The sequence below is a fragment of the Pelophylax lessonae genome, assembly GCF_965119305.1.
Source record: "Pelophylax lessonae genome assembly, chromosome: 1".
NCBI lineage: Eukaryota > Metazoa > Chordata > Amphibia > Anura > Ranidae > Pelophylax > Pelophylax lessonae.
Window position 1 is genome coordinate 48,260,357 of NC_138768.1, and position 20,358 is coordinate 48,280,714.

General features: G+C 43.3%; 1 protein-coding gene across 4 annotated transcripts in view; it reads left to right on the forward strand.

Moving 5' to 3' along the window:
• Positions 1–20,358, forward strand: part of ST8SIA5 (ST8 alpha-N-acetyl-neuraminide alpha-2,8-sialyltransferase 5) — a 152,399-nt gene that overhangs the window by 47,545 nt on the left and 84,496 nt on the right. For 2 of the 4 annotated variants that reach the window (XM_082254650.1, XM_082254651.1), the window contains exon 2: positions 15,438–15,545. The exons of the other annotated variants lie outside the window; for them this stretch is intronic. In XM_082254650.1, the coding sequence (XP_082110776.1) occupies positions 15,438–15,545 (108 nt within the window). The remainder of the gene's footprint in view (positions 1–15,437; positions 15,546–20,358) is intronic. 4 annotated transcript variants of the gene reach the window in all.

A 20,358-nucleotide genomic window follows, 5' to 3' on the forward strand; every position in this document is an offset into this window, starting at 1 on the left:
AGTGCCTTTCGTCAGTGTCAGGACAAGGTCATTTAGTGCCCAGGGCAGAGATGCCAAATGGCGAACCCCGCTCGAAATATATGAACATTATGTGTCAGCAAAAATCCCCTGCCTCCCCTCCAAAAAAGTGTAAGCACTAATCTTCACACTTACCCCTAAGCAGAAATTCACTTTGCAAGCCAAAAATTCTCCCTAAACAAAAATTCCCCCTCCCAGATCAAATCCTCTCTCTCCCCAAATACCCCCTCCGAGCACAAATCCTCTACCCCTCAAATTTTCCCTCTGAGCATAGCTCCCCCCCCCCAAATTCCCCTCTCCCAGCACAAATCACCTCTCCTAGCATTAATCCCCCCCCCCCCAAATTTCCCCTCCTAGCACAAATCCACCAATCATCCGTTCTAGCACAAATCCACCTCTCATCCAAATCCCCCTTCCTAACCCAAGATCACCCTCCTAGTACAAATCCCCCCCAAATCACCCTTTCTACCAACATCCTCCAAATCCCCCTTCCTAACCCAAGATCACCCTCCTAGTACAAATCCTCACCCAAATCACCCTTTCTACCAACATCCTCCAAATCCTCCTTCCTAACCCAAGATCACCCTCCTAGTACAAATCCTCACCCAAATCACCCTTTCTACCAACATCCTCCAAATCCCCCTTCCTAACCCAAGATCACCCTCCTAGTACAAATCCCCCCCAAATCACCCTTTCTACCAACATCCTCCAAATCCCCCCTTCCTAACCCAAGATCACCCTCCTAGTACAAATCCTCACCCAAATCACCCTTTCTACCAACATCCTCCAAGTCCCCACTGTGCCCAGGAAAGCCACCCCACCCCTTGACCCGACCCTGGCTTTAATTTCTCTCAGGCTTCCAGATATAAGTCTGGCTCATATTTCTGCCATAAGACCTGGACCTCCAAGCCCATTAAGGCTGTGAACAATGAGGGGGTGCCCCCACTTGTCAAAACGAGGTAGGGGTGCTTGTCGGTCTTCAAGGCCATCTGGGTGCAGGACATTTCATTGTATCCAGGGGTAATAAAATGTCACACTTGCTGTCTTCCCCGCTATAGTGGGTTGACATTTACATTGTTCTCTAACAGCTCTTCTTTCAGGGGGTCGTTGCCCCAGTTACAGAAAAGGAGAGGATTAAAGGGGTTCTATACTAACCTCCTCTAACTCTCCGCTTCTTGGTGTATCCGGACCCAGTTTTGTTTTTTCTCCCTCCAGACAAGCTAATTACCCTCCTCTCCCACATTCAGACCCTACAGTTTAGGAAATGCCCCACCATTCCCTTTTCCATGAGAGTCTTGGGGTTGATGCTACCTGGCTATGTTGGACAAGCAGACTCAAGTCTCTGGATTGTCCTTTTCACCTGATCAGGAAAACTAGGTTTGCCCTAATATGGTGGACATCCAGTCTTGCCCTGAAATCGGGGAAGTTTTCTCTCCCAATGTCTTGGAAGGTGCCCAGGATGAACACCAGCCTGTGAGGCTGGGGTGGAATCCTGGATGCCCACTCGTTGCAGGGGACTTAGTCATTGGTAGAAGACTGGTTTCTCATCAACATTCTGGAATGTAAGGTGATTCCGTTGTCCCTGCAATGCTGGGCCTCTCAATTCTGAGGTCACCTGCCCAGGATTTATTTTGGCATTGTCACAGAGGTGGTCTACATAAACCTTCAAGGGGGAACCAGCTCAAAGAGAAGCAAACCATGTTCTAGTCGGCAGCTGCCAAAGCCAGCAGAATGTTAGCATGCATAAAGAAAGGGATGTATTCCAGAGATAAGACTATAATCCTACCACTTTATAAAACTCTGGTCTGACCACATCTGCAGTATTCTGTCCAGTTCTGGTCGCCAGTGCTCAGGAGGGATGTGTTGGAGCTGGAGAGAGTCCAGAGAAGGGCAACTAAACTAATTAGGGGATTGGAGGACCTTAATTATGAAGAGCGTCTGCAATCACTTGATTTATTCTCCCTGGAGAGGAGACGCCTGAGAGGGGACATGATAGCAATTTATAAATATCTCAATGGTGATCTCGGCATAGAAAAAAAGCTATTCAGTCGAAGGGATTGCATGAGGACTCGAGGGCATACAATGCGATTAGAGGAGAAGCGTTTTAACCTCAGGCAACGTGGGGGGTTCTTTACTGTTAGAGCTACAAGATTGTGGAATTCTCTACCACAAGAGGTGGTTTCTGCGGGAAGTATGGTGGCTTCCAAAAGACTCTTAGACGTACATCTCAAGGATCAGAACATTCAGGGGTATGAGAGATGATTACGGCCACACACACCTACACAGGTTGAACTGGATGGACTATTGTCTTTATTCAACTTCACCTACTACCGTATGTAACTATGTAACTATGTAGCCTAAGCAAAACTCCATGGCCCTGTCAACATCACTGAGAGGCATGTGGTGGGGACATCACCGTGACTGACACTTGAAGCGCAGCAAGAAAAGCATCTATTGGTCCATGGGAAATCTTTTATTGTAGTTCTTATCACTGTACAGCTTTAACACAGTGAGGGCAAACTCCAGTTTTTTAAACTTCTGACATGAGTTGAGTGACGTCACCCTTTAAATTGTTTTAATTTTTCACAGGAAGGGTTGTTTTATTCTAAAATATTTTTCAGGTGCAAAAAGTTTCTACTGGAGTCTTCCTTTAAAACCACTTTACCACCGTGGGGATTTTGCTGTCTTACGTCTGGGCCACTTTTTGCGATTCAGCACTGTGCGACTTTAACTGACAATTGCGCGGTCATGCAACGCTGTACCCAAACGAAATTTACGTCCTTTTTTTCCCACAAACAGAGCTTTCTTTTGGTGGTGTTTGAACATCTCTGCGATTTTTATTTTTTGCGATATTAATAAAAAAAAAGCGACAATTTTGAAAAAATAACAATATTTTTCTACTTTGACAGTTAAAAAATATCCAATATATTCCATTTTTGTCATATATTTAGGCCAAAATGTATTTAGCTACATGTCTTTGACAAAAAAATTCTCAATGAGCGTATTTTTAACCGCTTTAAGACCGGGAGATCTTACCCCATTCCTGACCAGGCCATATTTTGCGATTCAGCACTGCGTTACTTTAACGGACAATTGCGCGGTCGTGCGATGCTTTACCCAAATTAAATTGACGGCCTTTTTTTCCCCACAAATAGAGCTTTCTTTTGGTGGTATTTGATCACATGTGCGATTTTTACTTTTTGTGCTATAAACAAAAAAAGAGCGACAATTTTGAAAAAATAACAATATTTTTCACATTTTTTTATATGAAATTCCCCCCCCAAAAAATGTAAAAATCTAAATTTTTTAACATTTTAGGCCAATTTGTTTTCTGCTACATATTTTTGGTAAAAAAAATATAGTGTATTTTGATTGGTTTGCGCAAAAGTTATCGCAGCTACTAACTACGGGAAATTTATGTCATTTTTATTGTTTTTTTTTTTTTAACGAGTAATGGCGGCGATCAGTGATTTTTTTTGTGGGACTGCGACATTGCGGCGGACAGATCGGACCCTTGACTGACATTTTTGACACTTTTGGGGGTACCAGTGACATTACTGCAGTAATCAGTGCTATACATATGCACTGTTACTGTAAAAATGACACTGGCAGGGAAGGGGTTAACTTTTATTGGTGATCAAGGGGTTAATGTATGCCTGGTGCTTACTGACGTGTGTGGGGGGAGGGGACTGAGTGACACAGGGACAGATCACAGGTTCAGCTATGCTGAATTCTGTAATCTGTGACTGTTTGTCACTTAGGAGATCCGCCCGCTTTGTTTACACAAGCGGGCGGATCTCCACACTCGATCCCCGACGATCGGGGAAGAGCAGCGGTGATCACCGTCGCTCCTCCCCTGGCCCGACTCCCGCTGTAACTGAATACAGCGGGAGCGAGCCTCCGGCGGCGCGCGCGCGCCGCCGAGAGAGGGGAGTGTCTGGTGACGTAGGTCTACGTCGCCAGATGATAAAGAGCCACTGTGCCGCAGTAGCAGCACAGTGAGCAGTGGGAAAGTGGTTAAGATAAACATCAGCAGTACATATTATATCACCGAGTGGAAAAAAAAATATGCTCATGCAAACCGGGTGACACAAATACACCTTTTTTTTCCGGAGCTGTCGGAATGTCGGTTTCCAAACATTGTGTGCTTGTTACCCAGCAAATTACCAGGTTGCCTTCCGCTGACTACATGTGAATTATAGAAAGATCTGAGCATATAATTAGCTTCTATCTCTACGGAGCTGCTCTAGCCGAGTTCTAGGCACTGGGCCCAATATCTGGAAACAATTTAAGAAATCATATAACTTGTCACTCACTTGTCTCTCCTTCTCAGCTTCAAGAACTTTCACACAAAGCTTCACAAATATACAAAATTTACTTCAAGGAGGAAATTCCATTTTATCCATCCTACTAAAGACCCCCCCTTTACACTTCACATGGTGCAAGAAAATACATCAAGGGGCCAGACTGTATATATCTTCTTCATTATCAATCTGCTAGTACCGGGTTGGACCCCCTTTCGTCTTCAGAAATGCCTTCATTCTTGGTGGCATAGATTCAGCAAGGTGTTGGAAACATTCCTCAGAGATTTGCTCCATAGTGACATGATAACTGCAGATTTTTTTCGGCTGCACATTCATGATGGGAATATGTAAAAAATAACCGTGAAATTAGCCCAAGCCCCAAAAAGGGTATATATATCACAAAAATAGAGAAAGTATGGGTTCTAAGGCCCAATTGGAAAAGGAAAACCAAGAAACCATTTTATAATGGTATTGCTCGGTCTCTTTGGCCCTGACGAAGCCTGATGCAAAACGTGTTGGCTCATTGGGTCCCTCAAACCGAATAACAACAGAGACTTCTTGCACCAATATCAGCTTGAAGCATGTATTAGCCCCCTACTAGGGGTATATTTCTGTGCTGTGGTTTTTAATTGGTTTTTGGTGAATATATGGGGGATTTGTTTCTGTTTGTCCAGTAATCCCTCATATACTACACTATATATTTTATATGATCTAAATAAAATGTTCAATTTTTTATAAAATGGTTTCTTGGTTTTCCTTTTCCAATTGGGCCTTAAAACCCATACTTTCTCTATTTTTGTGATACATGATGGGAATATCCCGTTCCACCACATCCCAAAGGTGCTCTATTGGATGAGATGTGGTGACTGTGGAGGCCATTGGAGCACAGTGACCTCATTGTCATGTTCAGGAAAGCAGTGGTGAGATGATTATCCTGCTGGAAGGAGCCATCAGAAGATGGGGACACTGTAGTCATAAATGGGTGGACATGGTCAGCAACAATACTCAGGTAGGCCGTGGGGTTTAAGCAATGCTCAACTGGTACTAAGGGGTCCAAAGTGTGCCAAGAAAATATCCTCCACACCATTACACCACTGTTGCCTTTCTATCATCTCTAACCAGTCTGCCCAGATATACAAATAAGACTTATGTAGGGATATTTGTTTCATCTGAGGCTGTTCACTTCACTGGGTATATGCAGTGCCGGGACAAAGTCATCCATAGTTTGCCCAGGGCAAAAACATGTCAAACTGTGCCCCCCCCCCCATAATGTTTGAGCATTATGTGTTAGCAAAAATCCCCCACAAAAACCCTGAATGCTAATTTGCATGCTTTTCCCCCTAAGCATAAATCCCCCCTCCTCCCAGTACAAATCCGCCCCCCTGCTGAAATCCCCTCTAAGCACAAATATTTGCCCCCCCCCACCATCCAAATCCCCCCCACCCAAAAAAAATTCCTAGCACTAATCCCCTACCCCTAAAATGTCCCCCTTTAGTACCCATCTCCCCCCCCCCACTTCAAATTCCCCCTCCCAGCACAAATTCCCCCCAAATCCGTAGCATTAATCTTGTTCCCATTCCCCAATTCCTCACACAAATCCCCCTAAATCAGCATTCTTAGCACCCCCCCCCCCAATTTCCCCAACTAGAACAATACTTACCTCCTGCCACTACCACAATTCTCCCTTCATACACAAATCCCCCTACCCCCCAGTCTCCTTGTGGCACCCTCCACCTCACATGATACCACAGTGCCCAGGGCAGCCTCCCCTCCTGCCCACCCCTGCCCTTGTCCTGGCCCTGGGTATATGTGGGGGTTTACATCCACTTTAAATTACCTTTCTTCCCAATTCTAATGAGAGCAGATATAGTGAATGCAGTGTGCTGGGGAGACCAGATATAATGAGTGCAGGCTCCTGGGGAGATCAGATATAGTGAATGCAGACTCCTGGGGAGACCAGATATAGTGAGTGCAGGATCATGGGGAGACCATATATAGTGAATGCAGGCTCCTGGGGAGATCAGATATAGTGAATGCAGACTCCTGGTGAGACCAGATATAGTGAGTGCAGGCTCCTGGGGAGGCCAGGTATAGTGAATGTAGGGTCCTGGGGAGGCCAGGTATTGTGAATGCAGGGTCCTGGGGAGGCCAGGTATTGTGAATGCAGGGTCCTGGGGAGACCAGATATAGTGAGTGCAGACTCCTGGGGAGACCAGATATAGTGAGTGCAGGCTCCTGGGGAGGCCAGGTATAGTGAATGTAGGTTCCTGGGGAGACCAGATATAGTGAATGCAGAGTCCTGGGGAGACCAGATATAGTGAGTGCAGGCTCCTGGGGAGACCAGATATAGTGAGTGCAGACTCCTGGGGAGACCAGATATAGTGAATGCAGGCTCCTGGGGAGGCCAGGTATAGTGAATGCAGAGTCCTGGGGAGACCAGATATAGTGAGTGCAGGCTCCTGGGGAGGCCAGATATAGTGAATGCAGGGTCCTGGGGAGACCAGATATAGTGAGTGCAGGCTCCTGGGGAGGCCAGATATAGTGAATGCAGGCTTCTGGGGAGACCAGATATAGTGAATGCAGGCTCCTGGGGAGACCAGATATAGTAAATGCAGGCTCCTGGGGAGACCAGATATAGTGAGTGCAGGCTCCTGGGGAGACCAGATATAGTGAGTGAAGGCTCCTGGGGAGACCAGATATAGTGAATGCAGGCTCCTGGGGAGGCCAGGTATAGTGAATGCAGAGTCCTGGGGAGACCAGATATAGTGAGTGCAGAGTGCTGGGGAGACCAGATATAGTGAGTGCAGGCACCTGGGGAGACCAGATATAGTGAGTGCAGGCTCCTGGGTTTAGTAACACATTAATTTGTCCATGCACCAAAAAATGCATTCAATGGGAACATTAAAGTATATCTACATCTACCATCAACAATGTTATATATTGCAGCTTACCAGTTTTTAAAGCGGAACGAAAGGACTAATACTCACCTTTCCAATGGTCCCTCCCCGGAGCAAGCATCTTCTGTGTGCCGGTTTTCAGCCACCTTCATTGGCTGGCACCAGATGACATCACTCCCATGCATGCGTGGAAGCAAGTCATTCTGCCACACAGGGATTGGCTGCCTTCTGTAAGCTGAGCTGTGAATGCGCAGCTCAGGTTACAGTCTGGGGATCACTGTGAGCAGGCAGGTAGGTGTAGTTTATTGAATAAACATTGCATGTCTCTTCTGCAATAAAAAGCCTGCCTGCTAACAGTATATAACTGTGAAACTTTAGTTTCACTTTATATATGAAAGCTGCATTAGTTTATTTTATCAGTTTTTTTTTCTTTACTTTAACTTTGTGACCTGGCCAGTAAAATACTTCCTGTGCTAGGGTGACAACGCTCACTCATTGTGTATCTGAGAAGGAACAGCGTTGTCACAATAACCGCTTGCTGTCCGCATCGCGAGGATGTACAGCGACATAGCGGCCTCCCTGCACTGCATCATGCACCCAATACGTCATCCACACACCCGGGCAGGGGGGACGCGCATGCCCGGCTGTGCTGTCACAGCACAAACCAATCAGCGGGTCTTGGCCAATGATTGGCTGCCAGCATCCACTGATCGGCTCAGTGATTCACAGAATAGAGCTCTGTGATTGTAAACAATGCAAAGCTCTGTTCACTGACAGGGGATCTTGCTGGTTTTCCTTCCCTGCTAAGCAGGGAAAAAAAACCCTAGAAGCACCCTTAGCAAAAGCAGCACATATCACACACATTACCCATAGTTAGGCACATTTTTAAATCCTTTGATCGCCCCTAGAGGTTACCCCTTCCTAGCCAGTTTCATTAGTACAGTGACAGTGCATGTTATTAGCACTGATCCCTGTATTAGTGTCACTGGTGATGTCAATGGCAGTTAGTCAGTTTCTCCCACGTCAGTTAGTGTCAGATTTTCCGCCACACTTTGGCAGTCCTGTGATAAGTCGCTGATCACCGCCATTAGTAATATAGAAATAAATAAATACCATTTTCAGTATATACACCATAGTTTGTAGACGCTATAACTGTCAGACAAACCAATCACTATACACTTAATGGGATTTTTTTTTTTGTTATCAGAGATATGTGGCAGAATACATTTTGGCTAAAATTTATGAAGAAATTTTATTTTTTTCTTGTCACATTTGTTTTATTAAGTTTGAACATGTTATACAAGGAGGTTTAGATGCAACAATAAGAAAGTAACATCATAAAGTACGGGTATAAAGATAATTATAGATACAATGTAATATAATTAATACAATGTAGTTCAAAAATAGGTATAGCAAATAAGAAAATTAGTATCTAGAAAGGATCAAAATCTAGTATATATCATAACCGACTAAGATGTGAAGCTTATTAACCACTTCAGCTTGGGAAGGTTTTACCCCCTTAATGACCAGGCCATTTTTGTTCGATCCGGCACTGCGTTAGCCTAACTAACAATTGCGCGGTCGTGCGCCGCTGTACACAAATACAATTGAGGTCCTTTTTTTTCCCCACAAATAGAGATTTCTTTTGGTGGTATTTGATCACCTCTGTGGTTTTAGATTTTGCGCTATAAACAAAAAAAAAAAAAAGCGACAATTTAAAAAAAAAAAACCCAAAAACAATTGTTTACTTTCTGCTATAAAACATTCCCAATAAAAAAATAAAAAAAAAATCGAATTTTTTTTATCACTTTAGGCCAATTTGTATTCTGCTACATATTTTTGGTAAAAAAAAAAAAATCCCAAAAAGCGTTTATTGATTGGTTTGCGCAAAAGTTATATCGCGTTTACAAACTATGGGATAGCTTTTTGTACTTTTTTTTTTATTTTTTATTAGTAATGGCGGCGATCCGCTATTTTAAGCGGGACTGCGACATTGCAGTGGACAGCTCGGACCCCTAACTGACATCTTTGACACTTTTTGGGGACCAGTGACATTAATACAGTAATCAGTGCTAAATATTATGCACTGTTACTGTATAAATGACACTGGCTGGGAAAGGGTTAATACTGGGGGTGATCAAGGGGTTAAATGTAAGCCTAAATGTGCTTGCTAACTGGGGGGGGTTCTGTGACAGGCACACAGAGATCGGTGATTTAGCTTAGCTGAGACACATGATCCCACTGTGCCTGTGTGACAGGAGAGACGCCTGCTTTGTTTACATAGGCAGGCGGCTCTCCTGTCAGTTTCTGTGAAGATCGCGGGAGGCCGGCGGCGATCGTACCCGCTCCTCCCGCGGTCTGTGTCTAAACACAGCGGGAGCGCGGCTCCGGCGGTGCGTGGGCGCCGCTTAGACTGCCGCAGTAAATCTGCGTGGGGCGGTCTGCAAGTGGTAAAAGCACAGCAATATAATGTTACAAGTATAGAAAACATAGGTATAAATGTTGCTATATAGGTATAAATGTTGCTATATAAGTATAAATGTTGGTATATAAGTATAAATATTGCTATATAGGTATAAATGTTGCTATATAAGTATAAATGTTGGTATATAGGTATAAATGTTGGTATATAGGTATAAATGTTGGTATATAGGTATAAATGTTGCTATATAAGTATAAATGTTGCTATATAAGTATAAATGTTGCTATATAGGTATAAATGTTGCTATATAGGTATAAATGTTGGTATATAAGTATAAATGTTGGTATATAAGTATAAATGTTTGATATATAAGTATAAATGTTGCTATATAGGTATAAATGTTGCTATATAAGTATAAATGTTGCTATATAAGTATAAATGTTGCTATATAGGTATAAATGTTGGTATATAGGTATAAATGTTGGTATATAAGTATAAATGTTGCTATATAGGTATAAATGTTGCTATATAGGTATAAATGTTGGTATATAGGTATAAATGTTGGTATATAAGTATAAATGTTGGTATATAAGTATAAATGTTGCTATATAGGTATAAATGTTGCTATATAGGTATAAATGTTGCTATATAGGTATAAATGTTGCTATATAGGTATAAATGTTGCTATATAAGTATAAATGTTGCTATATAGGTATAAATGTTGTTATATAAGTATAAATGTTGCTACATAGGTATAAATGTTGCTATATAAGTATAAATGTTGGTATATAAGTATAAATGTTGCTATACAAGTATAAATGTTGCTATATAGGTATAAATGTTGCTAAATAGGTATAAATGTTGGTATATAAGTATAAATGTTGCTATATAGGTATAAATGTTGCTATATAAGTATAAATGTTGGTATATAAGTATAAATGTTGCTATATAGGTATAAATGTTGCTATATAAGTATAAATGTTGCTATATAGGTATAAATGTTGGTATATAAGTATAAATGTTGCTATATAGGTATAAATGTTGCTATATAGGTATAAATGTTGCTACATAGGTATAAATGTTGGTAAATAAGTATAAATGTTGCTATATAGGTATAAATGTTGGTATATAAGTATAAATGTTGCTATATAGGTATAAATGTTGGTATATAAGTATAAATGTTGCTATATAGGTATAAATGTTGCTATATAAGTATAAATGTTGGTATATAGGTATAAATGTTGCTATATAGGTATAAATGTTGCTACATAGGTATAAATGTTGGTATATAGGTATAAATGTTGCTATATAGGTATAAATGTTGCTATATAGGTATAAATGTTGCTATATAGGTATAAATGTTGGTATATAGGTATAAATGTTGGTATATAGGTATAAATGTTGGTATATAAGTATAAATGTTGGTATATAAGTATAAATGTTGCTATATAGGTATAAATGTTGCTATATAAGTATAAATGTTGGTATATAGGTATAAATGTTGCTATATAGGTATAAATGTTGCTACATAGGTATAAATGTTGCTATATAGGTATAAATGTTGCTATATAGGTATAAATGTTGGTATATAAGTATAAATGTTGCTATATAAGTATAAATGTTGGTATAAAAGTATAAATGTTGCTATATAAGTATAAATGTTGCTATATAGGTATAAATGTTGGTATATAAGTATAAATGTTGCTATATAAGTATAAATGTTGCTATATAAGTATAAATGTTGCTATATAGGTATAAATGTTGGTATATAAGTATAAATGTTGCTATATAGGTATAAATGTTGCTATATAGGTATAAATGTTGCTATATAGGTATAAATGTTGGTATATAAGTATAAATGTTGGTATATAAGTATAAATGTTGCTATATAGGTATAAATGTTGCTACATAGGTATAAATGTTGGTAAATAAGTATAAATGTTGCTATATAGGTATAAATGTTGGTATATAAGTATAAATGTTGCTATATAGGTATAAATGTTGGTATATAAGTATAAATGTTGCTATATAGGTATAAATGTTGCTATATAAGTATAAATGTTGGTATATAGGTATAAATGTTGCTATATAGGTATAAATGTTGCTACATAGGTATAAATGTTGGTATATAGGTATAAATGTTGCTATATAGGTATAAATGTTGCTATATAGGTATAAATGTTGCTATATAGGTATAAATGTTGGTATATAGGTATAAATGTTGGTATATAAGTATAAATGTTGGTATATAAGTATAAATGTTGCTATATAGGTATAAATGTTGCTATATAAGTATAAATGTTGGTATATAGGTATAAATGTTGCTATATAGGTATAAATGTTGCTACATAGGTATAAATGTTGCTATATAGGTATAAATGTTGCTATATAGGTATAAATGTTGGTATATAAGTATAAATGTTGCTATATAAGTATAAATGTTGCTATATAGGTATAAATGTTGGTATATAAGTATAAATGTTGCTATATAAGTATAAATGTTGCTATATAAGTATAAATGTTGCTATATAAGTATAAATGTTGCTATATAAGTATAAATGTTGCTATATAGGTATAAATGTTGCTATATAGGTATAAATGTTGCTATATAGGTATAAATGTTGCTATATAGGTATAAATGTTGCTATATAGGTATAAATGTTGGTATATAAGTATAAATGTTGCTACCTGAACCACATGGGAAGAGTAGAAGAAGGGAAAAGGAGAAACAAGAAAAGGAGAATAGGAAAATGAAATAGGAATAAGAGAAAAAAAAAAGATAAGGATAAGGTTAAAGATAATCCGCGGGGTGATGTGCGACCTCAAGCGTTTAATATACATACAAGAAGCTTGAATGTAAAAATACGTCACCAAGGCATCAATAAGGATTCATCAAAGTTAGAGGTTAAATAGTGTGTGACCCAAGGGTACCAAATTTTCTCAAAGTTGCAAATTGTGTCACGAGTGACGGCTTTTATATTTTTTATAGCAGAGAGTAAAAAAATATAGGTTTTTTTTTTTTTTTTTTTTTCAAAATTGTCGGTCATTTTTCATATAGCACAAAAAATAAAAAACCCAGTGGTGATCAAATTCCACAGAAAGAAAGCTTTCTTCTGGAGGTCAAGTGGTTAAAAGGGACTACAAAAAGCTCCCCCCTTCTCCATAGCATCAGGAGGGGTGTTCTATGTCCACAGAAAACCGCTGATAACATTGTTTTAGATATCAGTTTAGTGTACAGAAAGGTACAAGAACCCTGCAATTCTGGCAGGATCAAAAGGAATTTTTCTGTACTTGCTGAAAAGGTACTTAGCCCAAAACAAGAAAATGAATGCAGCCATGTCTAAGGACTGGAAGCTTTGTTTTTGGGGTTTGATATCCTTTAAGGCAGGGGTCCCCAACCCCCGGGTGGACTGGTGCTGGTCTGTGGCCTGTTGATGACCGGGCTGCACAGCAGGAGATGAGCGGTGACCTCGGTCCGCAAAGGGCCATCATAGACCGCGGTCCCCGCTCACCTCCTGCTGTGCGGCCATGCCTGTTTATCCTCTCCTGACTTTTCCGCCCACCCGGCCGATGATGTCATCCAATCAGCAGGGCAGGAGGAGCTGCAGATCGGAATGGAGAGCTCCTCCTGCCCCTGCCTTGCTGATAGGATGACATCATCAGGTGGGGGGGCAGGTGAGTCGGGAAAGAACACACAGACTGATCACAGCTTCTGCCCTGCCAAAGGTACAAGTCCTGTGCAAGGGAGACAGACATTAGAATGGGGGAGTGTTAGAGAGGAAAGCAGTCTGCAGGGGCACTGTGATGGAGGGGGCTGTGATTGCCAGGGACACTAATATAAAGGGAACTGCACTGTAATCATTACAGTACTCCCCTTTACAGTGCAGTCCCCTTTATATCACAGTGCCCAATTTACAGTGCAGTCCCCTTTATATCACAGTGCCCACTTTACAGTACAGATCCCTTTACATTACAGTGCCCCCCTTACAAAGAAGTCCCATTTACATTACAGTGCCCCCTTTACATTACAGTGCCGCCCTTATAGAGCAGTACCCTTTACATCACAGCCCCCCTTTACATTACAGTGCCCCCCTTACAGTGCAGTCTCCTTTATATCACAATGTCCCCTTTACAGTGCAGTCTCCTTCACGACACAGCCCCTCTTTACATTACAATGCCCCCTTTACATAACAGCCCCCCTTCACATTACAGTGCCCCCTTACAGAGCAGCCCCCCCTTTACATCACAGCCCCCCTTTACATTACAGTGCCACCCTTACAGAGCAGTCCCCCCTTTACATCACAGCCCCCCTTTACATTACAGTGCCACCCTTACAGTGCAGTCCCCCTTTACATCACAGCCCCCCTTTACATTACAGTGTCACCCTTACAGAGCAGTCCTCTTTACATCACAGCCCCCTTTACATTACAGTGCCACCCTTACAGAGCAGTCCCCTTTATATCACAGCCCCCCTTTACTTTACAGTGCCCCTTTACAGTGCAGTCCCCTTTATATCACAGCTCCCCTTTAAAATACCATGCCCCCTTACAGAGCAATCCCCTTTACATTACAGTGCTCCCTTTTCTTTACAGCCCCTCTTACAGAGCAGCCCCCTTTACATTACGGTGGCCCCTTTACATCACAGCCGCCTTTACATTACAGTACCCCCCTTACAAAACAGTCCCCCCTCAAAATACAGTGCCCCCCTTACATCACAGCCCCCCCTTTACATTACAGTGCCCCCTTTACAGAGTAGTCCCCTTTACATTACAGTGCTGCCCTTACAGAGCAGTCCCCTTTACATCACAGCCCCCCTTTACATTACAGTGCCGCCCTTACAGAGCAGTCCCCTTTACATCACAGCCCCCCTTTACATTACAGTGCCGCCCTTACAGAGCAGTCCCCTTTACATCACAGCCCCCCTTTACTTTACAATGCCTCTCTTACAGAGCAGTCCCCTTTACATCACAGCCCCCCTTTACATTACAGTGCCTCCCTTACAGAGCAGTCCCCTTTACATCGCAGCCCCCCTTTAGATTACAGTACCCCCCTTACAGAGCAGTCCCCCTCACAATACAGTGCCCCCCTTATATCACAGCCCCCCTTTACATTACAGTACCCCCCTTACAGAGCAGCCCCCCTCACAATACAGTGCCCCCCTTATATCACAGCCCCCCTTTACATTACAGTACCCCCCTTACATAGCAGTCCACTTCACATTACAGGGCCCCCCTTACTTTACAGCCCCCATTTACATTACAATGGCCCCCTTACAGAGGGGCATTGTGATGTAAAGGGTCTGCTCTGTAAAGGGGCATTGAAATGTAAAGGGGGGGCTGTGATGTAAAGGGAAACTGAGGACAGTGATATAAAGGGGGGACTGTGCTGTAAAGGGGGGGCTGTGATGTAAAGGGAAACTGAGGACACTGATATAAAGGAGGGACTGTGCTGTAAAGGGGGGGCTGAGGACAGACTCCATGAATAGCCCCTCCCCCCGGTCACCTGGGAAAATTGGCTGCCATGAAACTGGTCCCTGGTGCCAAAAGGGTTGGGGACGGCTGCTTTAGGGCACATGGGACAGTATGAGTGGACCCTGCAAGTGTAAGAAAACAATACAGATGATCTGGTTATTTTGCTGCCCTGCCTTCCAGGCCTCAGGTTTGCAGGAAGGTTGGAGACATTTCATATATTCATGCTTACAATGATTGTCAAAATTCTGCTGTACATTTCCAATGTAAAAATAGTGCGATATGAGCCTAGAGGAGCGCATTGTAAATTGCCTGCTTTTCTTACTAGAGGCCTGCAGTTTAGCTGGCAGAGCGGAGAGGAGTTGGGAAATTGGACTAGGATCTTTAATTTCACGGATGACGGAGCAGTGAAGACGGGGAGTGACGCAAGCGGCAGGTACAGACTCACACAGAATAACAATGGATAGCAGAGCATTACAGACAATACAATGCATTCTGTCCCACAATGTCTGCTGCTCTATCAGCAATGGCTTAAATGGTCATTCCTCATTTGGTGACAATTCAGCCCATCCACACTATCACACTGCAGTCATGAGCGATGCATGTTACATTGGTGCCATGCGGTGCCATTCGTTCCCCCAACACACCGTGCAGATGGATGCGCCAGAAACACACTACTGTGCGGTGTACTCAGTGCCGGGCCAAGGGGTGGGCAGGAGGGGAGGCTGCCCTGGGTGCAATGATTAATTGAAAGGATGGGAGTGGCACCCCCCATCCAGATGCAGTTTGGCATCTTTGCCCTGGGCGCAGAATGACCTTGTCCGGGCACTGGGTGTACTTCCGACAGGGGCAGACTGGCAACGTTTGGCCCAGGGGGAAAGTACAAACCAGAGGCCCATGGTGCAGTGACTCGGCCCTCCTCCCACTCCCCCCCCCCACTCTCCCAATGCTCCTCCTGACCCCCATCCCTGCTACAGCTACTCTCTACTTACCGGCTGAATCTGGGTTCCTGACCTGGCCAGCAGGGGGGCGGTTAAGGGGACCTGGGACAGCTCGGAGGGGTCTTATGCTGGCCATGAACTATACAAAAAATCGTTCAAACTCATTTAACCACTTCTGGACCAGAAGATTTTCCCCCTTAATGACCAGGCCATATTTTGTGATTCGGCATTGCGCTACTTTAACTGACAATTGCGCGGCCGTGCGACGCTGTACCCAAAAAAATTGATATCCTTTTTTGCCCACAAATAGAGTTTTCTTTTGGTGGTATTTGATCACCTGTGCAATTTTTATTTTTTGCGCTATAAACAAAAAAAGAGCTACAATTCTGAAAAAAAAAAAAAATATATATTTTTCACATTCTGCTATACAACATTCTCAAAAAAAACAAATGTAAAAATCTAATTTTTTTTAACATTTTAGGCCAATTTGTATTCTGCTACATATTTTTGGTAAACAAAAAAATTGCAATAAACGTATTTTGATTGGTTTGCCCAAAAGTTATTGCATCTACTAACTACGGGAAAGAGTTATGTCATTTTTATTGTTTGTTTTTTTTGTTTTTTTTACTAGTAATGGCAGCGATCTGACAGATCGGACCCCTAACTGACATTTTTGGGGGGACCAGTGACGTTACTACAGTAATCAGTGCTACAAATATGCACTGTTACTGTAATAATGACACTGGCAGGGAAGGGGTTAACAGTGTGGGTGATCAAAGGGTTAAATGTGAGCCTAGGGGAGTGATTCTAACTGTGGGGGCGGGGCTTGTGAAATGAACATAGAGACATGTGATCCTATATAGAAGGATCACATGAGCTCTATGACCATTCCAGAGAGAAGGACGGTCGGCTGTGTATACCATTCTTCTCTCTCAGCGGGGAGCGATCGCGGGTGTCAAGCTGCCTTCCCCGTACATCGGAGTCCCCGCTGCCGACTGGGGGCGGGAGTGCACCGGCTGCGGCGCAAGCTCGCCCCCTAGCTGCAGCTGCACGACCAACATAGGTCTATGTCGGTTTGCGCAGGAGAGCCGCACTGCCGCAGTAAAAAGGCGGCGGGTGGTCAGGAATTGGTTAAACGAACACTCAGCTGTGAGAGCAGACGATCGTGCCGTCATGTAATGACCGAATTTTCATAGATAAATCTTTCAATGGACATAAATGAATCCATTCTTCGTTCATTTTGTCACATATGCCGAGTGCAAACAGTTCGGACGAGGAACACATTAACCTTTCAATTTATTGTTTGTTCGGCATAATTTTCTATGTGTGCCCATTACCTGGATGAAAAACGAACGGACCAAATGACAGATTTTCGAACGATTTTTCTGCTAGTGTATGGCCAGCATTACTTTTTCTGCTGGATTTTTGGGCGCTTAGAAATTTGGAATTACCCAACCTCTTCTCCCCTGACAGATTGAGCCTCGGTTCACACTAGATGCGATGTGAATTCACACCAGATTTGGCACCGCATCGAAATCACTACCCGTCTATGCGAATCGGTTGGGGATTGTATGTTAAGATAATGACACCCCGCAATCAGTTTGAAAAACGCAGTGCGATTTGCAGAATCTGATTGTATGCGTGGGTGGGAGTGTCCTGCACCAGTTTGGTGCGAATGCAAAATCCATGGCTCAAATCGCACCCCAGAGACACCGCATGTGCTGCGATTCCTGTGCGAATTACATGCGGTGTCTGCCTGCCTATCACTCTAAGGCTATCTCTTTTCTCAATCAGAACAAGAGCTAAACAGGAATCTCCATTGTCGCCATTGCAGTCAGCAGCTGTGGTATCTGTGGATGCCTGAATATAATAGCGCTTCTGAACAGTGACTGCATCGGATAGAATTGGGGGGTTTTGTTGCTGAGCTATTAAATATTGCTCAGAGGGATCTACTGTTGAGGGAGGGGTTTATTAATACTGGCTGCTGGAGGGTCTATTGATATTGGCTGCTGGGAGGTCTGTTGCTGCTGGCGGGGGGTCTATTGTTGTAGGGATGGATTTTTTGTTGCTGGAGGGGTATTTTGTTGTTTTGTAGGGGGTCTGTTCTTGCTGGGGAGAGATTTATTGTTGCTGGGGAGAGATTTATTGCTGCTGACATTATTCTTTTGTTGCAGGGGTAAATCTGTTAATACTGTGGGGTCTAGTGTTGCTGGAGCAGTCTGTTGTTGGGGGATCTACTGTTGCGGAGGGGGGGGGGGGTTGCTGCTAAAGGTCTATTGTTGGGGTAGTCTAGTGTTGCTGGGGGATCTATTGTTGCTGGCTGCCGGGAGATTTATCAGTAAATTCCATACAAATTTCTTACTGTAGCACCACAAAATGATACTTTGTTCCGTATTGCCTAAAAGGGTTGGTACTGGGTGGAAGCTAGAGGGCGCAACCAGGGCCGGGACAAGGGGTGGGTATCATGTGAGGTGGGAGGGCACCAGGCACCATGGGGGGGGGGGGGTGTTGGAAAGGGTGATTTTGGGGAAGTGTGCTAGGAGTGGTAATTTAGGGGGATCTGTGTAGGGAGGGGGGATGAGGGAAGTTGATTTGTGCTGGGGGGGGGGGAGTGGGGAGGAGATTATTTTTAGGGGGGCATTTGTGCTAGCAGGGATGATTTGGGGGGCCATTTGTGCTAGTAGGGATGATTTGGGGGGCATTTGTGCTAGTAGGGATGATTGGGGGGCCATTTGTGCTAGTAGGGATGATTTGGGGGGCATTTGTGCTAGTAGGGATGATTGGGGGGGCATTTGTGCTAGTAGGGATGATTGGGGGGCCATTTGTGCTAGGAGGGAAAATTTAGGGGGTGGGGGGAATTTGTGCTAGGAAGAGTGGGGGTGGGGAAGAGGATGTGTACTTGGAGAGGAAATTTTAGCGGTAGATGATTTGTACTAGGAGGGGTGTTTTTTTTCTGGGGGGGGGGGCATTCATTCTGGGGAGGATTTGGGGTATCAGGGGGCAAAGATTTGCACTGGGAGGAGAGGGAATTTATGCTTGAGGGGGCAATTATGCAGATGAGTGCTCATTTTTCTGGGGGGGGGGGAGGGGGGATTGTTGCTGGCACATTATGCTCATACATCTTGGGGGGGGGCACAGTTTGGCATGTTCGCCCTGGGCTCTAGATGACCTTGTCCCGGCACTGGGTGCAACCAAGGTATGGCGGGGGGGGGGGGGGGTTGTTTGTCCTGGAAGTTGTAGTACCTGTATTTATTCCCTGAGAAAATAGCCTTGGGTATGATGCAGTCACTGTTCAACCAATAACTTTCCATTGGCTGCCCACGGCTCAAATTAGACCAGATCAGCAGAAATTGCCCACAATTTGAGCCCTCTATGGGCAGTTTAACCTTCTGGCATCAATACTTATATAATAAAGTACTAAAGTGAAGGTTTAACATAACAGCCAGCCAGGCAACAAGTATTTTCACAGAATGCCAGCACCACAATTGCCCCCCATGAAATGATATATTAGGAAGCCAACTGATAATTCAACAACAGCTTCCACCTATTAATGAAATATCAGTTTTTGTTGGAATGACTCTTTATTGCAAGCTGTTTGCAATTGAGCCACAATTCCCAGAATGCACTGCCAGCTAAGCTGAAGGCTCTGTGCACAGGGTTTGTCTAAACCAGGGGTATTGAATTAAAGTTCATGGAGGTCCGGCCATTCAAATTTTCATCCAGCAGAGGTCCAAGTCTCATGTTTGTGCTATGACTTGGTTTCATCACATTACAGCCCCTTCACCTTACATTACAGTTTCCCCTTTTACATCAGTCATTCCCTTTACACTACAGCACCCATTTTACATCACACAACCCCCCCCCCCTTTACAATACAGCCCCCATTTACATTAGAGTGCCCCTTTAAATCACAGTAACCAGCTTTACAATACAGCACCCCCTTTACATCAGAGAACCCCTTTACAATAAAGCCCCTCTTTCTTGCACCCCAGGCCACTTTACAGCCCCACCTTACTTGCATCTCAGTCCCCTTCACAGCCCCCTTCCTTGCACCTCAGTCCCTTTCACAGCCCTCCTTCCTTGCACCTCAGTCCCTTTCACAGCCCCCCTTACTTGCACCTCAGTCCCTTTCACAGCCCCCCTTACTTGCACCTCAGTCCCTTTCACAACCCCCCTTACTTGCATCCCAGTCCCCTTCACAGCCCCCTTCCTAGCACCCCATTCCCCTTTATAGCCCCCCCCCCCCCTTTACCTGCATCTTAGTCCCCTTCATACTGGAAATGTCATAATATGCAATGTCTGTTCGTA